This window comes from Phyllostomus discolor, chromosome 10, assembly GCF_004126475.2.
Source record: "Phyllostomus discolor isolate MPI-MPIP mPhyDis1 chromosome 10, mPhyDis1.pri.v3, whole genome shotgun sequence".
NCBI lineage: Eukaryota > Metazoa > Chordata > Mammalia > Chiroptera > Phyllostomidae > Phyllostomus > Phyllostomus discolor.
The window spans coordinates 29,471,394-29,492,938 of record NC_040912.2 but is presented as its reverse complement, the minus strand read 5'-3'; the positions used below and the strand labels follow the sequence as shown (position 1 = coordinate 29,492,938).

At 38.1% G+C, this 21,545-nt stretch overlaps 1 protein-coding gene and 1 long non-coding RNA gene across 2 annotated transcripts; both read right to left on the bottom strand.

The window, feature by feature from the left end:
- Positions 1-926: 926 nt before the first annotated feature.
- LOC118497069 lies at positions 927-7,535 on the bottom strand. Its single transcript, XR_004899620.1, has 3 exons — positions 7,526-7,535; positions 6,196-6,206; positions 927-1,076 (listed from the first exon to the last, which is right to left on the bottom strand). It is a non-coding gene; the product is annotated as an uncharacterized LOC118497069 (long non-coding RNA).
- Positions 7,536-8,070: 535 nt separating this feature from the next.
- Positions 8,071-18,912, bottom strand: BET1 (Bet1 golgi vesicular membrane trafficking protein). Its single transcript, XM_028525616.2, has 4 exons — positions 18,740-18,912; positions 14,026-14,141; positions 11,222-11,278; positions 8,071-9,249 (listed from the first exon to the last, which is right to left on the bottom strand). The coding sequence occupies exons 1-4, from the start codon at positions 18,756-18,758 to the stop codon at positions 9,094-9,096; spliced, it is 348 nt and encodes a 115-aa protein (XP_028381417.1). The 5' UTR covers positions 18,759-18,912; the 3' UTR covers positions 8,071-9,093.
- Between the last annotated feature and the right edge of the window lie 2,633 nt (positions 18,913-21,545).

The following is a 21,545-nucleotide window of genomic DNA, read 5'->3' as shown; positions in this document are numbered from 1 at the left end:
TTGATTATATTCCAGTTAAAGGTGAGATCATATGGTATTTGTCTTTCACCTCCTGGCTTATTTCACTTAGCATAATGCTTTCCAGTTCCATCCATGCTGTTGCAAAGGGTATAAGCCCCTTCTTTCTCTCTGCTGCATAGAATTCCATTGTGTAAATGTACCATAGTTTTTTGATCCACTCATTAGCTGATGGGTACTTAGGTTGCTTCTAGCAATTGGCTATTGTAAATTGTGCTGCTATGAACACTGGGGTGCATAGGTTCTTTCAGATTGGTGTTTCGGGGTTCTTAGGGTATAAGCCCAGCAGCAGAATTGCTGGGTCAAAAGGCCATTACATTTTTAGTTTTCTGAGGAAGTTCCATACTGTTTTCCACAGTGGCTGCACCAGTCTGTATTCCCATCAACAGTGCGCTAGGCTTCCCTTTTCTCTGCATCCTCTCCAATACTTGTTTGTTGATTTCTTTATGATGGCCATTCTGGCCGGTGTGAGGTGGTATCTCATTGTGGTTTTAATTTGCATCTCTCTGATGGCTAGTGATGCTGAGCATCTTTTCATGTGTCTCTGGGCCCTCTGTATGTCCTCCTTGGAGAAGTGTCTGTTCAAGTCTTTTGCCCTTTTTTAAAATTAGGTTGTTTGTCTTCCTGGAATGGAGTCATGTGAGTTCTTTATATATTTTGGAGATCAAGCCCTTGTCCGAGGTGTCATTGGCAAATATATTTTTCCATATGGTTGGCTCTCTTTTCATTTTAATGCTGTCTCCTTTAGCCATGCAGAAGCTTTTTACTTTGATGTGCTTGTTTATTTTTCCTTTATTTGTTTATTCTTTCCTTTATGTCTCTTGCTTTAGTGGACATATCCATTAAGATGTTGCTGCATGGAATGTCTGAGATTTTCCTGCCAATGTTTTCCTCTCGGACTTTTATGGTGTTACGACTTATATTTAAGTCTTTTACCCACCTTGAATTTATTTTTGTGTATGGTGTAAGTTGGTGATCGAGTTTCATTTTTTTGCATGTAGCTGTCCAGCTCTCCCAACACCATTTGTTGTAGAGGCTATTTTTGCTGCAAGCAAAGTCTTCTATAACAAAAATCTCACCGATCAATATATTTACATTTGGGCCCTTTGGAAAATAAACATTTATTTCAATACATCTTTATTTTTATTGTTGTTCAAGTACAGTTTTCTGCCTTTCCCCCTCACCCTTCCCTGCCACCCCAGCCCTCCCCGCCTCCCTCCCCTGTTTCTACCCCTGACCTTGTTACTCCTTTCATTTAAGATTGGGAATATTTTTATTATTTTTCATTATTAAAGTTTAAATTTCTGTTGACATGAAGATATTCCTGACTTAGTGAATGAAAGGAAATTTAAGTGCAATTGTGGGTATATGTAGAATCAGATTTATGTGATAGAATATATACATTATGTGTAATTCTTGTTTCTTTCTCTTTTTTTCTTTTCTACATCAACCAGAAACCATTTGGAATAGCATCTAGTTTTCTTCTAGAACTGTGATGATACGACAAAGCCTATTAGATTACTGTAGCATATGCAGGTTAGTCTGTTTTATGTCTGTGAATGGCCCCAGAGGATGCTCTAATGATGAGTTAGCATCACTCTGTCCCTAATCAGCTGCTACTTACCACTCACAGAAAAGCAACAGCAGTGCAGAGACTAAAAATATCATCCATATCATACTCTCAAAAGGTAAGTTACCTAGTTAAAAATGAAACATGCATGTGTAATAAGGATACATTATCTGCAAGACAAAGTATGCAATCCAGCATCATCAGATTTTGAGCTGAATGTAATCATTGCCACCATTATGGTCTGTATTGCTATTTGCACAGGTAGTAGCACCCAGACAAGTCAGAAATACTTCTTACCAAATTGATTCACCCCATAACTCACAGAATTTTTTCTTCTCCTCCAAGTCAAAGTGGCAAATATGTAAGGTAAGCCACTATATGTCTATTTGATGTGTTTTCTCTTAGCAATATTAAAATTACTTTACTATTTGAACTTGTATTAAGAATGGCAAGTGATCTTTCCTGCCAGACTGTGAATCCACAAACTGTGTCTGTTTTCTTAGTAAAAACCTGCTTGGGCAAAAAAATGGGGTGCTCTCCACTAGAGAGAGTGGCTGTTCTGTCCCTATTTTTCCACAGGACCTGGTTGTCTCTGTATGTTTTTCTCATGTTTTGACAAGCATCGCAGTAGGGATGGATACTGCTGGCCAGTATCTGCCTCACTCTAGCCTCTGGGTGGGAAGCAACACTAGTACAGTGAGGATATGCCCATAATAGGCAGAGTTGCCTAGCACTGGGACATAAAAATAACCAATGTCCACCACCCAGGCCTTGCTGTGACTCTTTTCAATGCCATGGCAAGGACATGCAACCAACTGAAAGATGCTTTATAAATATGTGTATTTAAAAATATGCTTTTATTGCCTGAAAATAGTAGATTTCTCCCTGTTGTGTCATGTCATAAATTCATGAACTTCAATTTAACATCTCTTAAATATGACTGAAGAGAATCAGTAGCTAGATTCTGTTTATTTAAAAAATTTATCTTGATAGAGTATGATATATTTCAGAGTGATTTAAATTGCCTATTAAAGTTATATCTTCCTTTGTGTTTCAGATTACCTTTATTCATTCATTCAGTAAGTATTTATAGAGGACCTGGGTACTGGGAATAGACCAGGGCATGTAACAAACAGCCTCAATTCTCATGGAACTAACCATTTACTTTTCCAATAATTTGGCCCAGTTTTAGTCCTGTGTTCCTTTGACCCCACAACTTCAGACGTGGGAGTGAAGCACCTACCCAGCAGCACCTTTAGCCTCTATTATAGAGTTCTAAAGATGGGAGAGGTTTTATTTCACAAACCATCTTTCCCCCATTTTTCTGGATCTGTAAGCCCTGAAAACAAAGCAAGGAACAGTTAGAATTTGCAGGGAAATGGTCAGGTAAATTAGGTATTTTCTCCCTTTAATGTGTTGCTTTTATGTTCATCTTCCTCTCCCTACATTCAATTTTCTTCATACTGAAGAAATACTTTTAAGACTTTTTTCTTTATCTTTAATCATTCTGCACTTTTAATATGTTGTGCCTAACTGTGGGGCTTCTTTTCTTTTCTTTATTTTTTCTTTATAACACTGCCTGTATCTTAGTATGGAATATCAATTTGAAAACTCATGTATTTCTTCATTTTGGGAGAATTTTCATGCACTATCTCTCCAAAACTCGCCTTATTTCCATTTTCTCCATTTTTCACTTAGGAATATAGATACATGTTGGAATTCTCATTCACTTTCAGTTTTCTACTCTTTGTCTTTTGGTGCTGCATTCTAGATTGTTCAGTCAAACTCTGTGCCCTGGAGATTTCCCGATCTTTCCCTTCTTCCTTTATACCCGGGACCTAGAACGTCATAGAGCTGGTGGTTGTGCAGCTGGCAGTGGGCCATAGCGGCGCTACCATGACAGTGATTTAAATGTTTCTTCTGTTCCCCCAACACCAGTCTTCTTTCTGCTGCTATTTTCTCAGACATAAAGGTAATGGTTAGGAAGTCAATAGTGAGAAATGAGGGTAGTCAGACCTGAAAGACAAATCTGTCGGACTTTGTTACTTCCCCTACAGCTACCGTCTTGACGTAAGGAATCCTCCCTCAGTTGCCTCTCAAATTTACCTGTAAAGATATGCAGAGCAGAACCTTGCATTTTAAAAACAATGTGTTATAATTAGATAGTGTCTCATTTCCAATGCAAAATTCTATAATCCTGTGAACAGACCAGACGTTTTTAGCTCTGAAACCATGGCAGACAGGTAGACATAAAGAACTGAGTTTCGAAGTTGCTAATATTTATCACTTGCCTTTCATGAATGAGGATGGAATGCCTGCTCTGACAGATACAAAATAAAATATCTATACCTATGTTTACCTATCTATACCTGTGTATCTTTTATTCTATATTGTCAATAGCAGCAAAATGTGGACAACTCCGAAGAGCCAGGCTGAGTAGATGTGCCGAAGTAACTGTACCAGCAATGTGATGGCCCACCCTCTGACCTGAGTAAGTCCTTCATTTGTGTGTCCTCAAAACTCCCTGGTAAATGAGAAGCCCCCACTTCCATTGCTAAGTGAGTTACCCATCTTAATGAGTAAAATTGAGACTTCCTGGCTAAGGAGAGCAGTCCAGTCTAATGACTTAGAAACAAAATCCTTTAAAAAAATAACTCACTAGGTTTTTTGGAATGGAATGCCCTACTTACCTAAGTAAGTTGGATCAGCGATACTGGTAAACCTGATGTGTTTAGAAGCCTGGGTGGTGATGGGAGAGGAGCACCATTAAACAGCTTTCCCCAACTCATTTGCCTCATGTACCTCACTAAGTGGCATGCATTCAATTTTAACCCATCTTCCCTCAGCTTTATCAAAGGAAAAACCATAAGAAGAATTTTAAATTAGCAACAATTTCTGGTCCCTAATTAACCCAATGGTTGTAGTGTTGTGCCTCCAATAGTCAAAGAAGCTCAGCCAGCAACTGAACGTAGTATGTTATTAATCAAGCCACACATTTTTATTAAGGGCATTCTATGGTCTCAGCACTTAAATTTTAGTGAGAGATAATAAAAAAAGATATGTTCTCTAGCAGGAACTGTGAATGTATTCACTACTCACTTATTGGGATCTACTACTGTACCAAGTGCTCTAGGAAAAACACAGGTACTTCATAAAAGATGCTAAGTATTTCCTTCCCAAATGAGTTAAACAAACAAACAAACAAACAAAATAAGATTTTATTTATTTTTAGAGAGAGAGGAAAGGAGAGAGAAAGAAAGAAAGGGTGAGGAACATGAATGTGTGGTTGCCTCTCACACACCCCCTACTGGGGACCTGTCCTGCAACCCAGACAACTTTCCTGACTGGGAATCGAACTGGTGACACTTTGGTTCACAGGCCAGTACTCAATCCACTGAGCCACAGCAGCCAGAGCAAACAAAAATATTTTTAATAGTTTAAACTTTCTTTCCTATGAATAATTTTTGTTCTTTTATTATTAGGAATTTATATCTCTAAAAATACAGAAAAACAGTCTATAGGATATATGACCATCAGACACCACACAGATATTTTTTGAATATGTAACAGTTTCTAAAAATGTCCTCATTGGTAAGGGAAAAAAGAGTTTAAAATACCAGATGGTGCATCTCCAAGAGGAATGTATTTATAACAGCTCTATGTAAGCATTAGAACAAAAATTTAAGTTGGGAGTAAATACTTGTGGTTATATGAAAACATAACCCACTCTGAGTTAACTTGGCAGAGATTAGTACCAGTAGGAATTGTTTAATTAGAAATTAGTCAGATTTCCTAAAAACATCATTTCATTCCTAGGAACAAAAGCAAAAGTATGTATTGAATAAAACAACACTTGCCCACTTAATTAAAAAGCAAACTATTTAACATGAAATTTTTATTCTGCCTGCCCTTAGAATGCCCACATTCTCCAAATAATTTAATATAATTAAGATTGAAGCCTGTATAATACAAAAGTGATTGAATTTTTCTTTCTCAGTATTTTATTTCTATGTAATAAATATACACAAAAATATATAAGAACATATATTCTTTTCACTTTTTTAGTACATATTTAATTTACATTAAACCTTACTACATGAGAACTTCCTGATTCTAGGCCATATGAAAGTACAAAGGATTTAAGCAATTACATCAAGATTATAGTAAATTAAATTTAAATAGTAAAATGCTGTTGTTTTATGAAGCTTGCCATTTACATTTTGAAGAATAAATTAAAATTTGAAGTTTGAAAAGAGAACTCTGAGCAACTACCCTGAAGGCAATACCATAGAGGACCAGGAGCTGATTCTAAGTTCTTTGCAAGTTAATACTTAGTTATCACAATAACCCTCTCCTTGTATATTGTTGCTGTGTAAAATTTTTATTACTCTTTTACAAATAGAGTAAGTAAGGTGGGGAGGCCACAGCCCCCGGTCTTAATGTGAGTAGTGGAGCCAGGATCTACGCTGAGGCAGTGTGAGCTCATGGCTGCGTCTCGGCTATAGTGCTTTACTGGTTTGCTTCCCAGTAAATATTGAGTCAGTCAATTCATCAATATGGCCTGATGAGGTTATTTACTGACTAAATGAACCTAAATTATCAAGAACTTTCTCCTTCTCTACAAGGAAGCAAATTCAATACCTGCAATTTGAAATTTAAGTGCATGGAAAAATTAGGAAAACTAATTTATTTTATAGAACTAGAAGCTTTCTATGGGTGCAGGTGCCAGGGTTTTCTGATGAAATTCAAATGATTAAAATGTTGCATATTTGTTTTAGATTTAACAACTATTCTTTGCTCAAGTAGTATCCAAGAATTAATTTGCATGCTAATTTAAATCCTGGCAACAGTAAGTATAATTCTCCCTTTCCTCATTGTAGAGATCTATGCCTGATATCTGAAGGGGGTGGTGCCGATAAGTTATACTTTTTATTATTTACAAATGTGTTGGCTTACTTCCAAGGACCCACTCTTAGTGAAATGAACTAGATATTCTGCACAAAATTTTGGGCATTTGGGATTTTTATAGATTTTTATGAATTGCTGTCTGAATCTGCTTTACCATTTAAAATAATGGAATTATAACATGTCCCTACCAACCCAAAATCTGCAAGTCTTGTTTGGATAAAAATTAGATGAATATTTTGCCTGTTTATTATATTCAACCTCCCAGATACATACAGAAATAATTTCCTTTTCAGAGTTAGCAATGAGCTTGTAAAGGGTGACAAGGAATTAGAACTTTTCCATATTTAATGTTTTCCCCAAGTTTTATTTCTGGGAGTACCTTTTCCTAGGAAGCCCCCAAACAGGAGGAAGGAGGGTGCTGGCAGAGGGACCCCTAGTGGGGCAGGGACAGGTCCTTTCAGGAGTCACCTGTCAGCAACCTCAGGAAAGGCAGTGAGGGGAAGGGTGGTGTGAAATACTTGTTAGGGACCTGCTTTTAGGCAGTTCTTAAAAAGAACTCTAAAATAAGTAATGTTGGACAAGGCAGTGATGAGAAGCACATTTACATTACCCCAGACCACTTATCATCACCTCCTTGATGACCATAGCCAACATTTAAACTGTGTTTTAATATTTTACAAAGCATTTTCATGTAATAACCTATCTTTCATCTTGAAATCCATCCTTGTCTCACCCTCCCTGATTTTCCTAGGGCTTTGATCTTGTCTATTTCTTGTTGATTCCCTTCTATTTCCATCTCCCAGTCATTTTTCTTTGGCCTTTTGTTCTCTTCTTTTTGCAGCTTTAATTATTGCAATGATTTCTGAGTCTTCCCTAAGTTCTGGATGTCACATAATTGGCACAGAGTGCATAATTAAATAATTCCTGGAAAAAAGAATCAATCTCTAATTGTCTTAGAAATTTCCACTTAGAGGTCACATTACCACCTCAAAGCCCGAAACCAACTTCTTGTCTTACTCTTAAAATAACTCCCTCTTTGATGTGTCTGTAATCGTAGGGAGAACTAACATTTATTGAGCGACTATCACGTGTAAGGCACTTTCCAATATACTATGTATCTCATAACAATCCTGTGAAATAGGTGACTTAATGAAAAAACAGTGAGCGAGTGAAGGAATGGAGATTTGAACCCCGGCCATGTAACACGCCTCAGTCGGTGCTAAGTCACTTAGCCCCTCTCAGTTCCAGTGTGTTAACCTGTCAAGCGGAGGCCTAATGACAACAAATCCAGCCAGAAAACATAGGATCTGAACTGACAGGTAATTAGGGATGAACAAAAAGGATTGCAAACTCAGAAAAATCAATGATAATAGATTTATAACTAGAAAAATATTTAAAAATTAAATTTTTTGAAACTGCAGTCATTTATTTCATTTGTTTGAAGTAAGCTTGGAAATAATACAAATATGTTAGCTTATCCTAATTTTGCTTGGAATCTGAGTTTTCCAGATCATTTCTCAGGTTCTATGCAAAAACATTAGAGACTTGAATAAAGAAGCAACACAGGTGATTAATTCATTTCATTAAAAATTTATTTTTGGAGCTCAAATGAGTAAATTCCAAAATAGTATCAATACAGAGTATTTAAGGACATTTTACTATTTCTTTCTACTCAACATTCCACCTCTGTCTTGCTTTCTGTAAACAAATATACTGGATTAAAGCAACAATACTCTTAGCCCCAAACTCAATACCGAGCACTTTCCATTATCCGTTTTGAGCACATAATAAAGCAGAGGCAATTAGTTATTCCTGAACGTGTTATGTTCACTCGGAGCTTGGCAATTGCATTGGCTTCACAATGTTCTCTCACAAACGATAGCCAAATGGCCTAAGTAGCTAAAACCATAAAACTTTTAAGCTAAGTCAGTGGTATGCATAAAGTTAACATAACAACTATAGCGTTAGACATTTGTTGGACACCGCACTAGACACATGACAAAATAACAAGCTTCATTAAAGAATGAGATTCTTGGGGGAAGAGGAGTCACACCAACAAAAATTATTAGAAAAGATTATAGGTAAAAAGGAACCCGCTTACAATTTCACCCAATAAAAAAGGAAAGGGGGGTATATCATCAGGGTCCATGTCAGTTCAGGAGTATACATTTATCATTCCACCACAAACTCGTCCACCACCTCAAGGGCTCAGCATCAGGCTCTCCAGGCATTCTGTTATTCTCCCACTGAGTTTCTCTACATGGACAATAAACCCACATGTATGGCAGCAACAGAATGCTGTACTGCTATTTAATCTGACAGTAAACAAAAGAAAAACAATTGTTAGGGCCAGACTGACTTTTGGCCATTTCAGTACCCCTGAAAATAGGAGCAAAAATGAGTCATTAACAAACAATATTCAAAGAGCACTGTATTATCTAATGTGATTTATAAAACAAGTAAAATTTAGTCATCTTCAGTGGAAAAAGCCATAGTATCTCAAAATTAGGAATGTTTTGATGATTTTTTTTTTTTTACCAAAGTAGTACTCTAAGCCACTGAAGTTGGAACAAATCCCAAACTCACACGTGTTTGCATCACCTCCGTTTAATAATCCAATAAATGACAAAAAAGACAAACAGTGAAAACAGCATCATATAGCACAGCAGCTTTGTTTGGCTCCCTCTGGATAAAACCTTCAGTTTGTCCATAGTTTTACCTAGAAATCCAGTTGTAGAATCAAACTGTGAATCCTATAAAAACAAGTTATAATATTTAGATTCTAATACTCTACACATGCACATTTAAGTAATTGGATATATTGTTATTAGAATACATTTTTCATGACATTTTTAGTGTTTAATCAACTCGGGAGTCTTTTTATAACTTGGATAATCAGTCTGATTACTCCATGCAAAACTGAGTAATTCTCTCAATGAATAAAAAGCTCTTTCATTATCCAATAAACATTTCTTTTAGCTCCAGAGTAATTCAAAAGTCCCAAACTATTTAGGTCTCATTCCAATTATGTGGATTAAAAATACACTAACAATAAAGTAGTTTGTCTACTACCACACAGGTTTTTTCCCACTTTGGGGCAGGGGCAAGGGGGTGGGTGATCAAACCATTTTACTGAGGGTCTTCGGGGGGAGGGTCGAGGGGCTGGGAGGACAATGAGATCTGACACCTCCGGCCTGACCAGGATGTCCCCAGCTCGGGGCTGTCTGGGAAAGCGGTCTTGAACTGTGGTTTTGTTGGGTGTGCTCTCCTAAGTCAAATGGTTGTGCTTCTAGGTACAGTAATTCACCCAAAATTTCATATGGTTGTTTAGCAGTTAAATGTACCTTTACTTTTAAGGTCCTTTAATGTAAATAGCTGCCTTTGAAGTAGAGTCTATTAAAAGTTAAGAGAATGTAGAAGTAGTAATGTAGAATGTAGAAGTATCATGTAGAAGTAGTAAAACTTAGTAAAAACTACAAACACGGATGGGGAAAACTACCATGTTAAAACATAGCTGTTAAAGTCCTGATGATGAGGACTAGGTACGAATTAGACCTATTGCACTTGCACAGGAAACTCAATGTCCTGAGGTGTAAAGACCTGGGATAATTCTAAGTCTTTGCACCACTCAGGTTCCAGGGAGCTCAAGCACTTTATGCATCTGTAGTTCCTCAGCAGGGTTATGTATCAGAATCACTTGCGGTGCTTTCTTAAAAACACATATACCTAGGTCCCTCTCCCTGACACTCACAATCAGTACAGAGTGGGAACCAGGTGTGGGTATCTTCAGACAGCCCCCCACGGGGCTCTAATGTTAGCACAAGCTTCACAGGAGCATGGCTGTCAATGCGAGGCTCCGTGTTGAACAGGACAATTTTAAAAGCATGTGGAAAAACTGGGGAAAGCCTGGACAAGTTTGGTGTCCAAAGTAAACACTAAAGAACAGAAAGAGGCTTGCAGAAGAAAAGGTATCTATTGCTGAGATTGTTTAGACTAGAGATAAAAGACTCTGGGATGTTACTAGTTCAAATCCTACTGATTTGTTCAGAAGTGATCCTTAGGATATCAAGCAAAAGAAAAACAAATAAGCAAGCAAAATATAACCAGAGACAATGAAATTACAAACAATCCGACAGTAACTAGAGGGTAGGTGGGAAGGAGTACTGGGGTTAGGGGGAAGGGTTTTCAAGAACAACTGTAAAGGACACATGGACAAAACCAAGGGGGGTGTGGAATGAGGGGAGGGAGGTGGGGATGGATGGGGTGGGGGGTAAATGCAGACAACTGTATTTTAACAATAAAATAATTTTAAAAAAATCAAAAAAGAAAAAAAGAAATAACCTTATATTAAGTGTAAGACCTTTGGCTGGCTGGAGGCAAAGTGCTTTTTAATCACTTAGTAGCCTATATCCATTGCGATACAGACTGAACACTCAAAACAGTCATTTGTTCTGAGTCGTCAACAGCGCATCTAAACACAGCACTAAAGCTCCACTGGCTTCCACTCCTTCATCCTACTTATTTGTGTTAGGCAAGATGAAATTTGTAAAAATATGGCAAAAATAAACTTTGTGCTTATTCTAAACCAATTAAATATAAATGGATTGAAATCTAGGATTTATAATCTCTAGATATATTTCAAAATGGATAAAACTTAAAATATTATTCCTGAGTAACAGACTGAGAATATTAGATCAAATTTCTTACACTTAAAATCCCACTTACCATTTCAGCTAAGAATTTATTTTGACTTTTAACTTCATGGCCTATTTCAATGGAAAGCTATAAAGCAAAAAACATATATTACTACTCATATAAAGTGTTATAAAACAAATATAATGCCATTTTAAATATATACTTTCTCAAATAAAACTATTCTAGAAATAAAAAATATACTCCTCTTCTGATACATTTTCGCTGAATTAATAGAAAATATATTTAGTTGTTCTACTCCTTCCCCATCAAGAATATTGCTTCCCTACTCTTCATTTGGATTTCATCTTAATATCCAACTCCATTTTTAAATTTTGGTACATACGTCTCTCTGATTCTCCTATCTTTGCATGCTTTTATCTTTCTTTTTCAAAATATTTTATTCATTTTTAGAGAGAGGGTAAAGGAGGGAGAAAAAAGAAGGAAACATCCATCAGTTGCCTCTAGTAGGAACTCCGGCCAGGGACCACACCCAGAACCCAGGCGCGGGTCCCAATCAGGAGGTGAACCATGACCTTTCACTCTGCGGGAAAATGCCCAACCAACTGAGCCACACCGGTCAGGGCATATCTTTCTTTATATTATGCACATAACAGCATTTAGCTGTATATTTCCTTCTTTATATTTTTAAAGATTTATATAAGTACCTATGTTATCATTTCAAATTCAGATATAAGTATTTAATATTCTCCTGCTGAAATGTGATATTACTTTGACTATATGCCTAGACTGATTATTTCTTTAGATTCTAAAGGCATTTTTCTTTAAAATATAACAAATTTGAAAAAAAATTTTTACGAGTTAGTATTATCAACATTCTAAAGTTATGCATAAATGAGAATGAGCCTAAAGAAATCTGTGATTATGTTTGCTATTCAAACCAAAACCTGCTAAATACCTTATATGACAAATTCATCAAAGCCTTCACTTCTAAGATACTCGAATAAATACAATCACAATTACTAAAAACCTTGGCAAACCATTGCAAATATTGTTCTCAGCTTACTTCATGTGAAAAGTATGTGGGGATATTACTGACATAAAACCATACTAGAATTCTACAGATCATAATATGAGATAATAAAGCAATTATAAGGCTCGATTGCCCAAATTACCTAACTGCTTTCTACATTCCTGCCACTGAAAGGAATTTCCAAGGGAAAAAACCTTTCGTTTAACAAGGAGCCTGTATTATCACATTAGAGGTTTTTTTAAAAAAATCATTTCATTCCTAATTCCACTAAATGTTATATTTTCTGAATTATTAACATTATACAATATTGCTTAGTTCATAGATCAACTCCTTTTGATCTAGTATGACTTTGAAAACAATACTCATTGCAGGACGTAAGTCTCCAGGTTGAATACAATTCTATTTTCCAAGACTAGTGAAATACCAATTAAGTTTTGGCAATATGAATTCTACTATATGCTCTATAATGTATAGCATTTTTATTGTAATGCAGAATCAATCACACACACTGTTAAAACCATTTTTCTTTATTTAATACATTTAATTCAATACAACTGATAATAATATTGAGAACTGTGTAGTTCTCAGTATATTCTACTGAGTTGTATTCTACAAACCAACTGTGTAGAATATAAAAATAAGTACAAAAGAAAACCCTACTTACTGGTAAATTTCTTTAACATACAAATAATTCCAATGTAGATCACTATACAGTAAGTGCTACAGAAATGGTACAAATGGTCTTATATATAAGAGAAAGTTACTTCTGATGTGGTAAAAAAGTAAAGCTTAGAGGATGGAAGGGGGTGCAATGAAGTGGACCCTTGCAGATGGGCAAGACTCCAGCCCTTGTGAGGAGGTGAGAACACCCAAGGCAAAGGGATGGCACAATCAAAGATATGGGAGCGGGAGGGGGAGCGGGAAGTGACGGCCTGCCCAGGACAGAGAGAGCACTCTAATTCGGCAGAAAGCACAAACATACTCTGAAAGTGCACGAGATGAGGTCTGAAAAGCTATGGACAATCTTTAAAGGACCTATTCAATCAAACTACAGAGTGTGAACTTTATTTCTTACATTATGGGAGGACCGTGAAGTCTTCTGGGAGTGTAGGATGCAATTTCAAAAATACTCTTGCCCTGGCCGGGTGGCTCAGTTCATTAAAGCATCATCCAGCATGCCACAAGATTGTAGGTTCGACTCCCAGTCAGGGCATGCACCTAGGCTGCAGGTTTGATCCCTGGTTGGGCCATGTACTGGAGACAACCAAGCAATGTTTCTCTCTCCCTCTTTCAAATCCATGGGTGAAGATTTAAAACAAACTAATCCTCTAAAAAGACGACTGTGGTGATCTATGTAGCTCAGACCAGAATGTGTACAAAACAGGAACAGAGAGGTTAAGAGGCTTTCCAAACAGAAAACCAGGGGACAGTATTAGAAATAGAAAAGCAAAAATAGAAACAGTAGAAAGAAACATAAGATTTGGTGATTGATGGGAGGTAAAAGAAACGAGAGAGACTAAGATTTGCAGCTTAGGAGACGAGAAGACAGGTTCAGGAGACGGCCTGGGAGTGGAAGGCAGACAGCACGCAGTGTTTGAGGTTCTGCCACCAAAAGGGCTGAAGTTTATACAAGATAAACAAATGTACCATATGTTTTGTTTGGCCACATTTTCAAAACTTCCATGCAAATCATGTCTAAATTTTGAGTGTACCTAACTGAATTACACTATTGGGTAAATGAATTCCTTATATGATGCCAAGAAAAATATGCAGTTTCTAATTATATAATATATATGCATATAAATACACAAATTTAAAAGTACTTAATATGTCATATACTTACAGATTTTATAGCATTTACTTTGTGTCTCAGACTTTCAGTGAGTCTGTCATTTTCTTCTTCACAGGCACTGTACCCACTATTAGCATAGCCATAGTTGCCAGGCGGTGCTCCTTCACCTGCAAGGATTGGCCCCAAGTACAGTTGTAGCCAAAAAAAAAAAAAAAAAAGTCACTTTTGAAACCTTGATAAGAAAGAACAGAAAAAGACCCCTGGAGGGCGTTGCAGACCACATATGTCTATAACATTCACATTTCAGGGGAATTTTAAAAATTAATAAACCAAATAAAGAGCAGAACAATTCCTTCAATGCCCTCTCTTAAGCAAAGACTATTCAATTAATTTGAGTCCACATTTCCTGATTGCTAATTGATTGCCCACAACACACTAAAATAAGCACTGATGCATAAGGATATTCAGGACATAGTTATGGCTCCACAGAACTACACACTTGGAAAAAGAACTGGAAGTTGTGACACTGACTCCCCACTGAAGAAGCCTGGCTAAGAGAAAGGGAAGGGGAGGACAATACAGCAGGAGGGAGCTCACAGCAGAGGGAGGGTCCTGTATTGGCATCCTTCTCTTACATAGAGGAGAGCTGGAATAACTTATGAATACAGGGGATCATTCATTCTTCAACAAATATTTAAGAAACCATCTGTCAGATCCATTGTTCTTTTTAGGTTCTACTTTTTGGAGCTCATCTTCTAAGGGATAAAATTGAGAACACAGGAATGTGGTCCCTGCCACTGCCTAATATAGTATTTGATATTCATCAGGCAATCAAACTGGTGGAGTGAGCCTTGCACAGTGAGTCCTTAGATAAATGTGTTGGGGGAATGAGAGAGGAAAGTATAGTTCAAGGTGTTATTTAACATTTAAAAAATAATTGATACCAAAAGAAAAAGCTGTCTCTGAAGACTGGAGAAAACTATAAAGAGAATGGAGGAAACTGACTGCACAGGTTCCTAGGGGGGTGAAACAATCCCGGCTGAAGCAATATACAGGAGTGGTTTTGACCTTCTTGGGTGTATGTGAGAGGTCGTCAGCCCGAGTTGCCCATGAGAAGCTGGATGGTCAGACTACTCAAGAGTTGGGAGTGTACAGTGTTGGGCTGCAGATGCATAGAACCCCAAGAGGTTGAGACTGCTTACCAAAAGAGCGGTTGAAGATATGGATTACAGGGTCCAGACTGGACAGGGCTTCAAGTAGTTTCAATAGATGTCTGAGACTATGGGGAAAGGGGCGATCCAGAAACCAGAGGTCTGGTAAACTCAAAGGGTCAGTGGAGTGGAAGTGAGGGTAACAGATGGAGGACGGGAGGTGGCTGTCAGCACTGGTAGTTGAAGGATGGTTGAGGTGTGACTAGAAAGCTCTTTCAAGGCACAGCCAGAGCTCATTTTCTCTAAAAATCAAAACTCCTTCTTTCAAATTCCTACAGTTCTGGCTGTATCTAACACTAACACCATACTCCAGGCTGCATTCTAAGGGCAGAAACTAAATGTTCCCTCATGGCCATGTGTACCCTACAAATGTCTGCACACACATGCATATGTGTGCATACACATACAGTAAGTTGTAAATGAATTAATGAGTAGAATCTCAGTTCACCGTTATTCGACTTTGAATGTGCTTGCCTTTGTTAAGAATGGAATTACAAGTTTTGAGGGCAGATACAGTATCTCATAATTCTGTGTCCCCTGTACCTAATGAGTATTTTATATGCAGCAGACACACAATCTCCACCACCACCACCACCACCACAAAGAAAAGAAAAGAAAAGAAAAGAGAAAAGAAAAGACAAGAAAGCCACACTCAACAGGCAACAAAATGTTAAAGTATTTTCCAAAGGAAAAAAGAGTTGCATTTCCCCAAATCTCCCTCAACTGCTGACAATAAGGGTCTCCAAAGTGTTATTATGAAAGTGAAGAACATTCTATGACTAAGCATGGTGTTTTCCCCCACTCATTCAAGTAATCATTTAAAAATGTATTCTCATTCCATCAATTAATGATACTCTGTACACACTCTAATAAGGATCAAAGTCCTTAAAGAAAAGAGTTATGTCTTCTATCACTAAGGTTCTGAATGTACATTTGCCCAATAAATAATTATTGACTGGTTGAATTTAATCCCTTGACAACTTCACCAAGGAATTTATTTCTAAATTAATAGCTATTCACTTTATTTCCTTTGTTTTGCTCTTTGGCTTACCTTAATTTTAATTTTAAAGTTCTATAAGGTTCCATTTATTAGAAAGTAAAATTCTCATCTACCACCCAGGAACCTTTCGATGTACATTTCTTCTGTTAAAGAGTTTTAGACTTCCCTCACACTATGATCAACCCCCAATAAAAAAAGATAAATTCAAATGAAATTCTAGGAGTTGCTGTTCCCAACTTAGCTCCCCTTTTTGTCTGAATCACTGCTATGAAAGCTGTAAAAAACCCAGTGAGTGGCAAAGTCACCATCCTCAGTCTTTGTCCATTAGATACATGCTACTTCTTTTGGGTAGTTTCTATCAATAGCTGAACCACATCATTTAGGGATTCACGTGAAGTGTGACAGCCTCTCCACATGAACAGCTATCAGATTCACTACTTATCCCAAGTTTAAAATTCCAGGTGAGTACACATTGATACTTAAAAGAAAACAAAAAACGCCCTGGCTGGTGTAGCTTAGTGGATTGAACGCAGGCTGAGAAACAAAGTCAGGGCACATGCCTGGGTTGCAGGCCAGGTCCCCAGTGGGGGCCACGTGAGAGGCAACCACACACTGATGTTTCTCTCCCTCTCTTTCTCCCTCCCTTCCCCTCTCTCTAAAAATAAATAAAATCTTAAACAAATAAACAAAAACAAAAAACAAGCAGCCTGCTTCACATAATACCAGTATAAATGATAGCAATGGACACCTAGGTTATCACCCTTCCTCTCAACTGCAGGGGAGCTTGAAAGAAAAAGTCTCTACCCAGAGATTCTAATTTAACCAGTCTGAGCTTGGGGGAGCGGGGGTCCAGGCTGCATTGCCTTAAAAGCTCTCCAGGTAATTCTAATGTACAATGAGGGCTGAGAATCACCACTTGTCAAGTTCTTTTCCTGCAATTTATCATGACACACTGCTGAACAAAATATTCAAAGGGTCCAAGGGGCCTATGGATAAAATCCAAACTCCTTGGCCCGGCACTCAAAGATCTCTACAACCTCGTAGTTTTGGTTCTGAGTTTCCTACTTCAGTCAAACTGGCTTGATCATAATATTGTCAGCGCATCATTCATAATTCTACTCCTATAACTTTTTTGGGGGGGAGGGCAGGCAGTTCATCCTTCCAGCTGGAACTTACATCCCCCACCCTCTGTCTTCAAGTTCTAGTTCAAGTTCCTATGTCTCCACAAAGTACACAGCACTCCATCTCTGAAATCCCTAAACATTCACTATCTGTAGAACTTGTCTGGCATTTGGACGTATGACTGCCACCTTGTACTATAACTTATCTTTGAATGTGTTCCTACTCCCCAACTAGATTGGAAGCTTTGGGGAGCACAAACAGAGCCACAAACGACTATATACCTAGAGCTTACTCAAGTACATAATAAATGGTTTTTTTTTGTCATTATTAATGATACAAAGGAAAAACATCTGGGTATATAAAACTAAACTTGCTCAAAATTAGTTATTTTTTTCTCTACAATTTACCTGGTCAATTTTCCTACTGTGACCTGAGGATTCATAAAAACTGCATTTTTTCAAAAGCTGTTTCTTATACTATAATTTATTAATCAATGTACAATTCTAGAGTTAGTGGTAACTTTCACTAACTTTAAATATGTCTGAGACTTTTGAAAAAGATATTTTTTCTTTTTCTCTCTTATTATAACTGAAAAAAGTAACATCTTTTTCTAAATATTTCATACCATTTTCTCCGGTACACTGTATGCTCATTTAGCAGGGTTCTATTCTTTTCTTTCTTCTTTTTAAATTGTCTCCTAATAGAGAACTTCAGAATCAGAAAACGCTGTTTTAATAGCTGTGCATTATAATGGCCCACTACAAATCCTTGTGCCTAACTAATTCCTGCTGGTTGGTGAACAAGCTTCCTAAGACAAAAGGTGGAGAACAAATGCTAAGTCGCTAAGCATTACCACATTCTACTACTTTAACAGTGGAATAAGGCTCAGATAAGAAATGTTCTGGGCAAAGCGGCCTCTGACCCTGATGTTACATATCATGGACTTTAATACTAGTGACACGTATATTTACCTTTGTAACTCGTTGTGATCATACTGCTACTACTACTACTACTGTTAGTGTGCTTGGCATGCAACACTCTTCAAATTTCACTTCTGAAGAAACTAACATCCAAGGCCAGCAGAGAAGAAGAAACCGAAGCCGGGCTTCGGGGAGTAAGTAGCTTCCATAATTATGCTCGGTGAGAGAATTAACACTAAAGACTTGACTGCTGAGTTGCCACCTGCACACAGTCCACCCCCAACTCCTCCACTACTCTCTCTAAATCCCCCATCCAAACTTGGGACTGAACCAAACTTAAGGAAACCCCTAGGATCCGGGACAAATGAAGTGTTTCCACTTGGCACCGCCTCCAAACACCCCTCCATACATCCTGCTCTCTGGCTGTTTCCAGTGACAGAAACCCCGCGTTCCGGCGCCCAGCACCGCCAGTTCCAGGGCCCCTGAACTTCGAACCTCAGCCCTCTCCTTACCAAGGCCTGCACGCCTCATCCTGCAAGAAGAGGGAGAGAAAGGCGGGAGAGTGGTAGGTAGGAGGGAGCCAGGGGTCACGCGCACCACAACTTCAGGACGAGGGCCCGGCGAAACAACTTCTTCCCCTAAAGCGCCACGACATCAGTGGAGTCTAAACATCGCGCGGGCTGATGGCGTCATCCAGACGCTCATTGGCGCCCTGCAAGGCTGTTTGAATGGCATTCTGGGCAATGTAGTTCACACCGGATGCCGGGCCTAGGCAAGGGCGTGGTGTGAACGTGACTCTGGGCTTCCGGCTAGTGCCTAGGCTCCCGCGCTTGCGACTCTGGGTCTTCGCTGCCGAGCTCGCGCCCTCGCTAGGATTTGTTCTCAGCGTGTAGGTCCCGGAGTTTAACCTTCCCAGACCTTAAGAGGATGGTTGTCTTTTCTTGATTCCACCTCTCACTTCCTCTCACGTCCAATGTCAGTTCAGGGCAAGTCGAAGAAAACTTGTTCCAAGTTCCTGATCGCTCACGTAAGAAATCTAAGGCCACCGAAGGAAAGCAAGAACGCTGAGCGATTCGTGCCGGGTCACCCAGTAAACTTCCCGGTTACTGGATTGCTTGTATTTCTACAAAGAGCCATGGTATTGCTTGTTAAGAGGGCCTAAGACCTGTAAACTGTTCTGACCTTTTAAACTTACACAGGGGACACTGAAATACTCTTACACATGGCAATGATCCAATTTATTAAGATTTTAAAAGCTTGTTGGCCAGTCAGGGTGGTAGTGAAATCAAAGCTGGTCCTAGAATTTCATTTTATTTCACAGGATTATCATGAGGAGTAATGAAGTAACGGTTTTTGTTGAAATAACGTTTTGCTTTTGTTTCTTCAATCTGACGTACAGTAAAATGCTCAGAACGCACTGGGTGTTTTTGCGGTTTGGTTGCTGCTGAGACACAGTGGAATACTTTCTCCATGCTAGAGATTTCTGAAAATGCAATCTCTGATCATTTCCCTCATAGTTTCCCAATATAAACATTGACTATAGCCGTGGCAGATAAGTCTCTGCCTTAGGGTTGTTTTTGTAAAATCCACTTGAAAACAATTTTTAATAAAAGTTATTAACTTGGGAAATAAGCTTAATCCAATAGCATTTTGAGAGAAAAGTAGTCTTCATAAAAATAAACCTCCCTTCTCTAAAATCAATGGAATTAAATGAAGATTGCATCAGGGACAATTATTGCAAAAAAACAAGGAAGGTTCAGTAAGAAAAATGATAGCAAAGCTTCCTTTTTTTCCTTACTATCTTTGACAGTCTCTTTTTTTGTAAAAAGTACACATGCTCTATAATCAAAACATGTCAGGAAAGTCATCTTATTTAAGGAAGGCTTTTTGTTTTCACATAAATGCAACTTTTTAAAAGTCGAATGTTAAATTTACCAAAACAGACTATTTAGATTACATATGTACTTGTCCTCTTTATAAACTTTCTTTACATGGCAGGGAGATATAAAGTACAGTTAAAAGAAAAAATAAAGTGTATCAAAAATATAACACAAGACAGGCAAAGCTGGTTTATATCAAGCTTGTGAGCTAAAAATCCAAATAGTTGTTTATTGCTCCTGGTGCCAGTCTCAAATTAGGATGATGTCATTTATTTCATTCTTCTGTCTGAAGACCAGATTCCCGTAACTGTCCCAAAATAAAAACTGTAGCACCATGTTTCTCTGATCCTCCAGTTTGATCCCTGTGGCAAACTCCTGGAAGAAAAAATCTGATTGGTCAAATGGGGGTCTGTGGCTAGTGGGTCCAATCAGTTGATGCTGAGTGAGAGGGATTCTAGAACCCTGCGCAGAGCAGGTTCTAAGAGGTGGTAGCAGGAGTAGGGGAGAATAGTTGTTAGTACATTAAAGCATGTGTACAGTTAGAGAACTTGCCTAAAAGTGCCAGGCCTCTGCTCTGAGCCATACACAAGTTTCATGGCACAACTTAGAAAAGTGAAGGCTGTGGTGTTCCGTCACATCACTGAGGGCTTCATCACTCTCACAAACTGGCCATAAGAGTTAGGGTTTGTTAGTAAGGACAATGATTCGTGTTAATAACTCAGGCGAGTTTCGACCCATGACTTCACTCCTGTTCGTTTTATTTCATTGAATTTTCTTCACTGGGGTTCGAAGACCACCTTCTGTTAGGAGCCAATGATAAAGATGGTCTTCTTCGAAGCACACTGAGTGCTCTGACCCTCCCTTGAGTGGAGGATGAGTCCGAAGTTGTGACTTCCCAGAGACACGGTTCACATCTCCCTTATATCCCTTTAGTAGCCCATTGATTATCTACAGGGATTCTGAAATCAAATCACATCCCAACATTTTAATGAAACAGAGCATTTTATTAATTTTAAATTCTTTCATAGCAAGTTTTTTTTTTTCCTTTTCCATAGGAAGTGCATTTCTGGAATAAAAATGGCTGTAATTTATACTTGACAGTTTTAAAGTAAACATCACCTTTGATTTATTTTTACCCACATGCAAAAACTGTTTTTGCTAGATGGGACACATTAAAAATTTGATTTTTTCTTTTCCCTAGGTACCTTTTCCCTCTCTAAAATTCTCTTAAGTAGAGCTCCAAGATCAAAGAGGTAGTTTAATTAGTGATTATTAGCAAGGAGTTATGTGGAAAGAAGAATTCTTACAGAAAGAATTATAAAACTGATTTCATAGGAGGAGGGGACAGAGAGTTTGCCATTGTAGCCCCAAGCCCCCAAACTTTATCCAGGTGTTAATGTTGCACTTCTGAGCACCTAGCATGGATGCCTAATTCTAG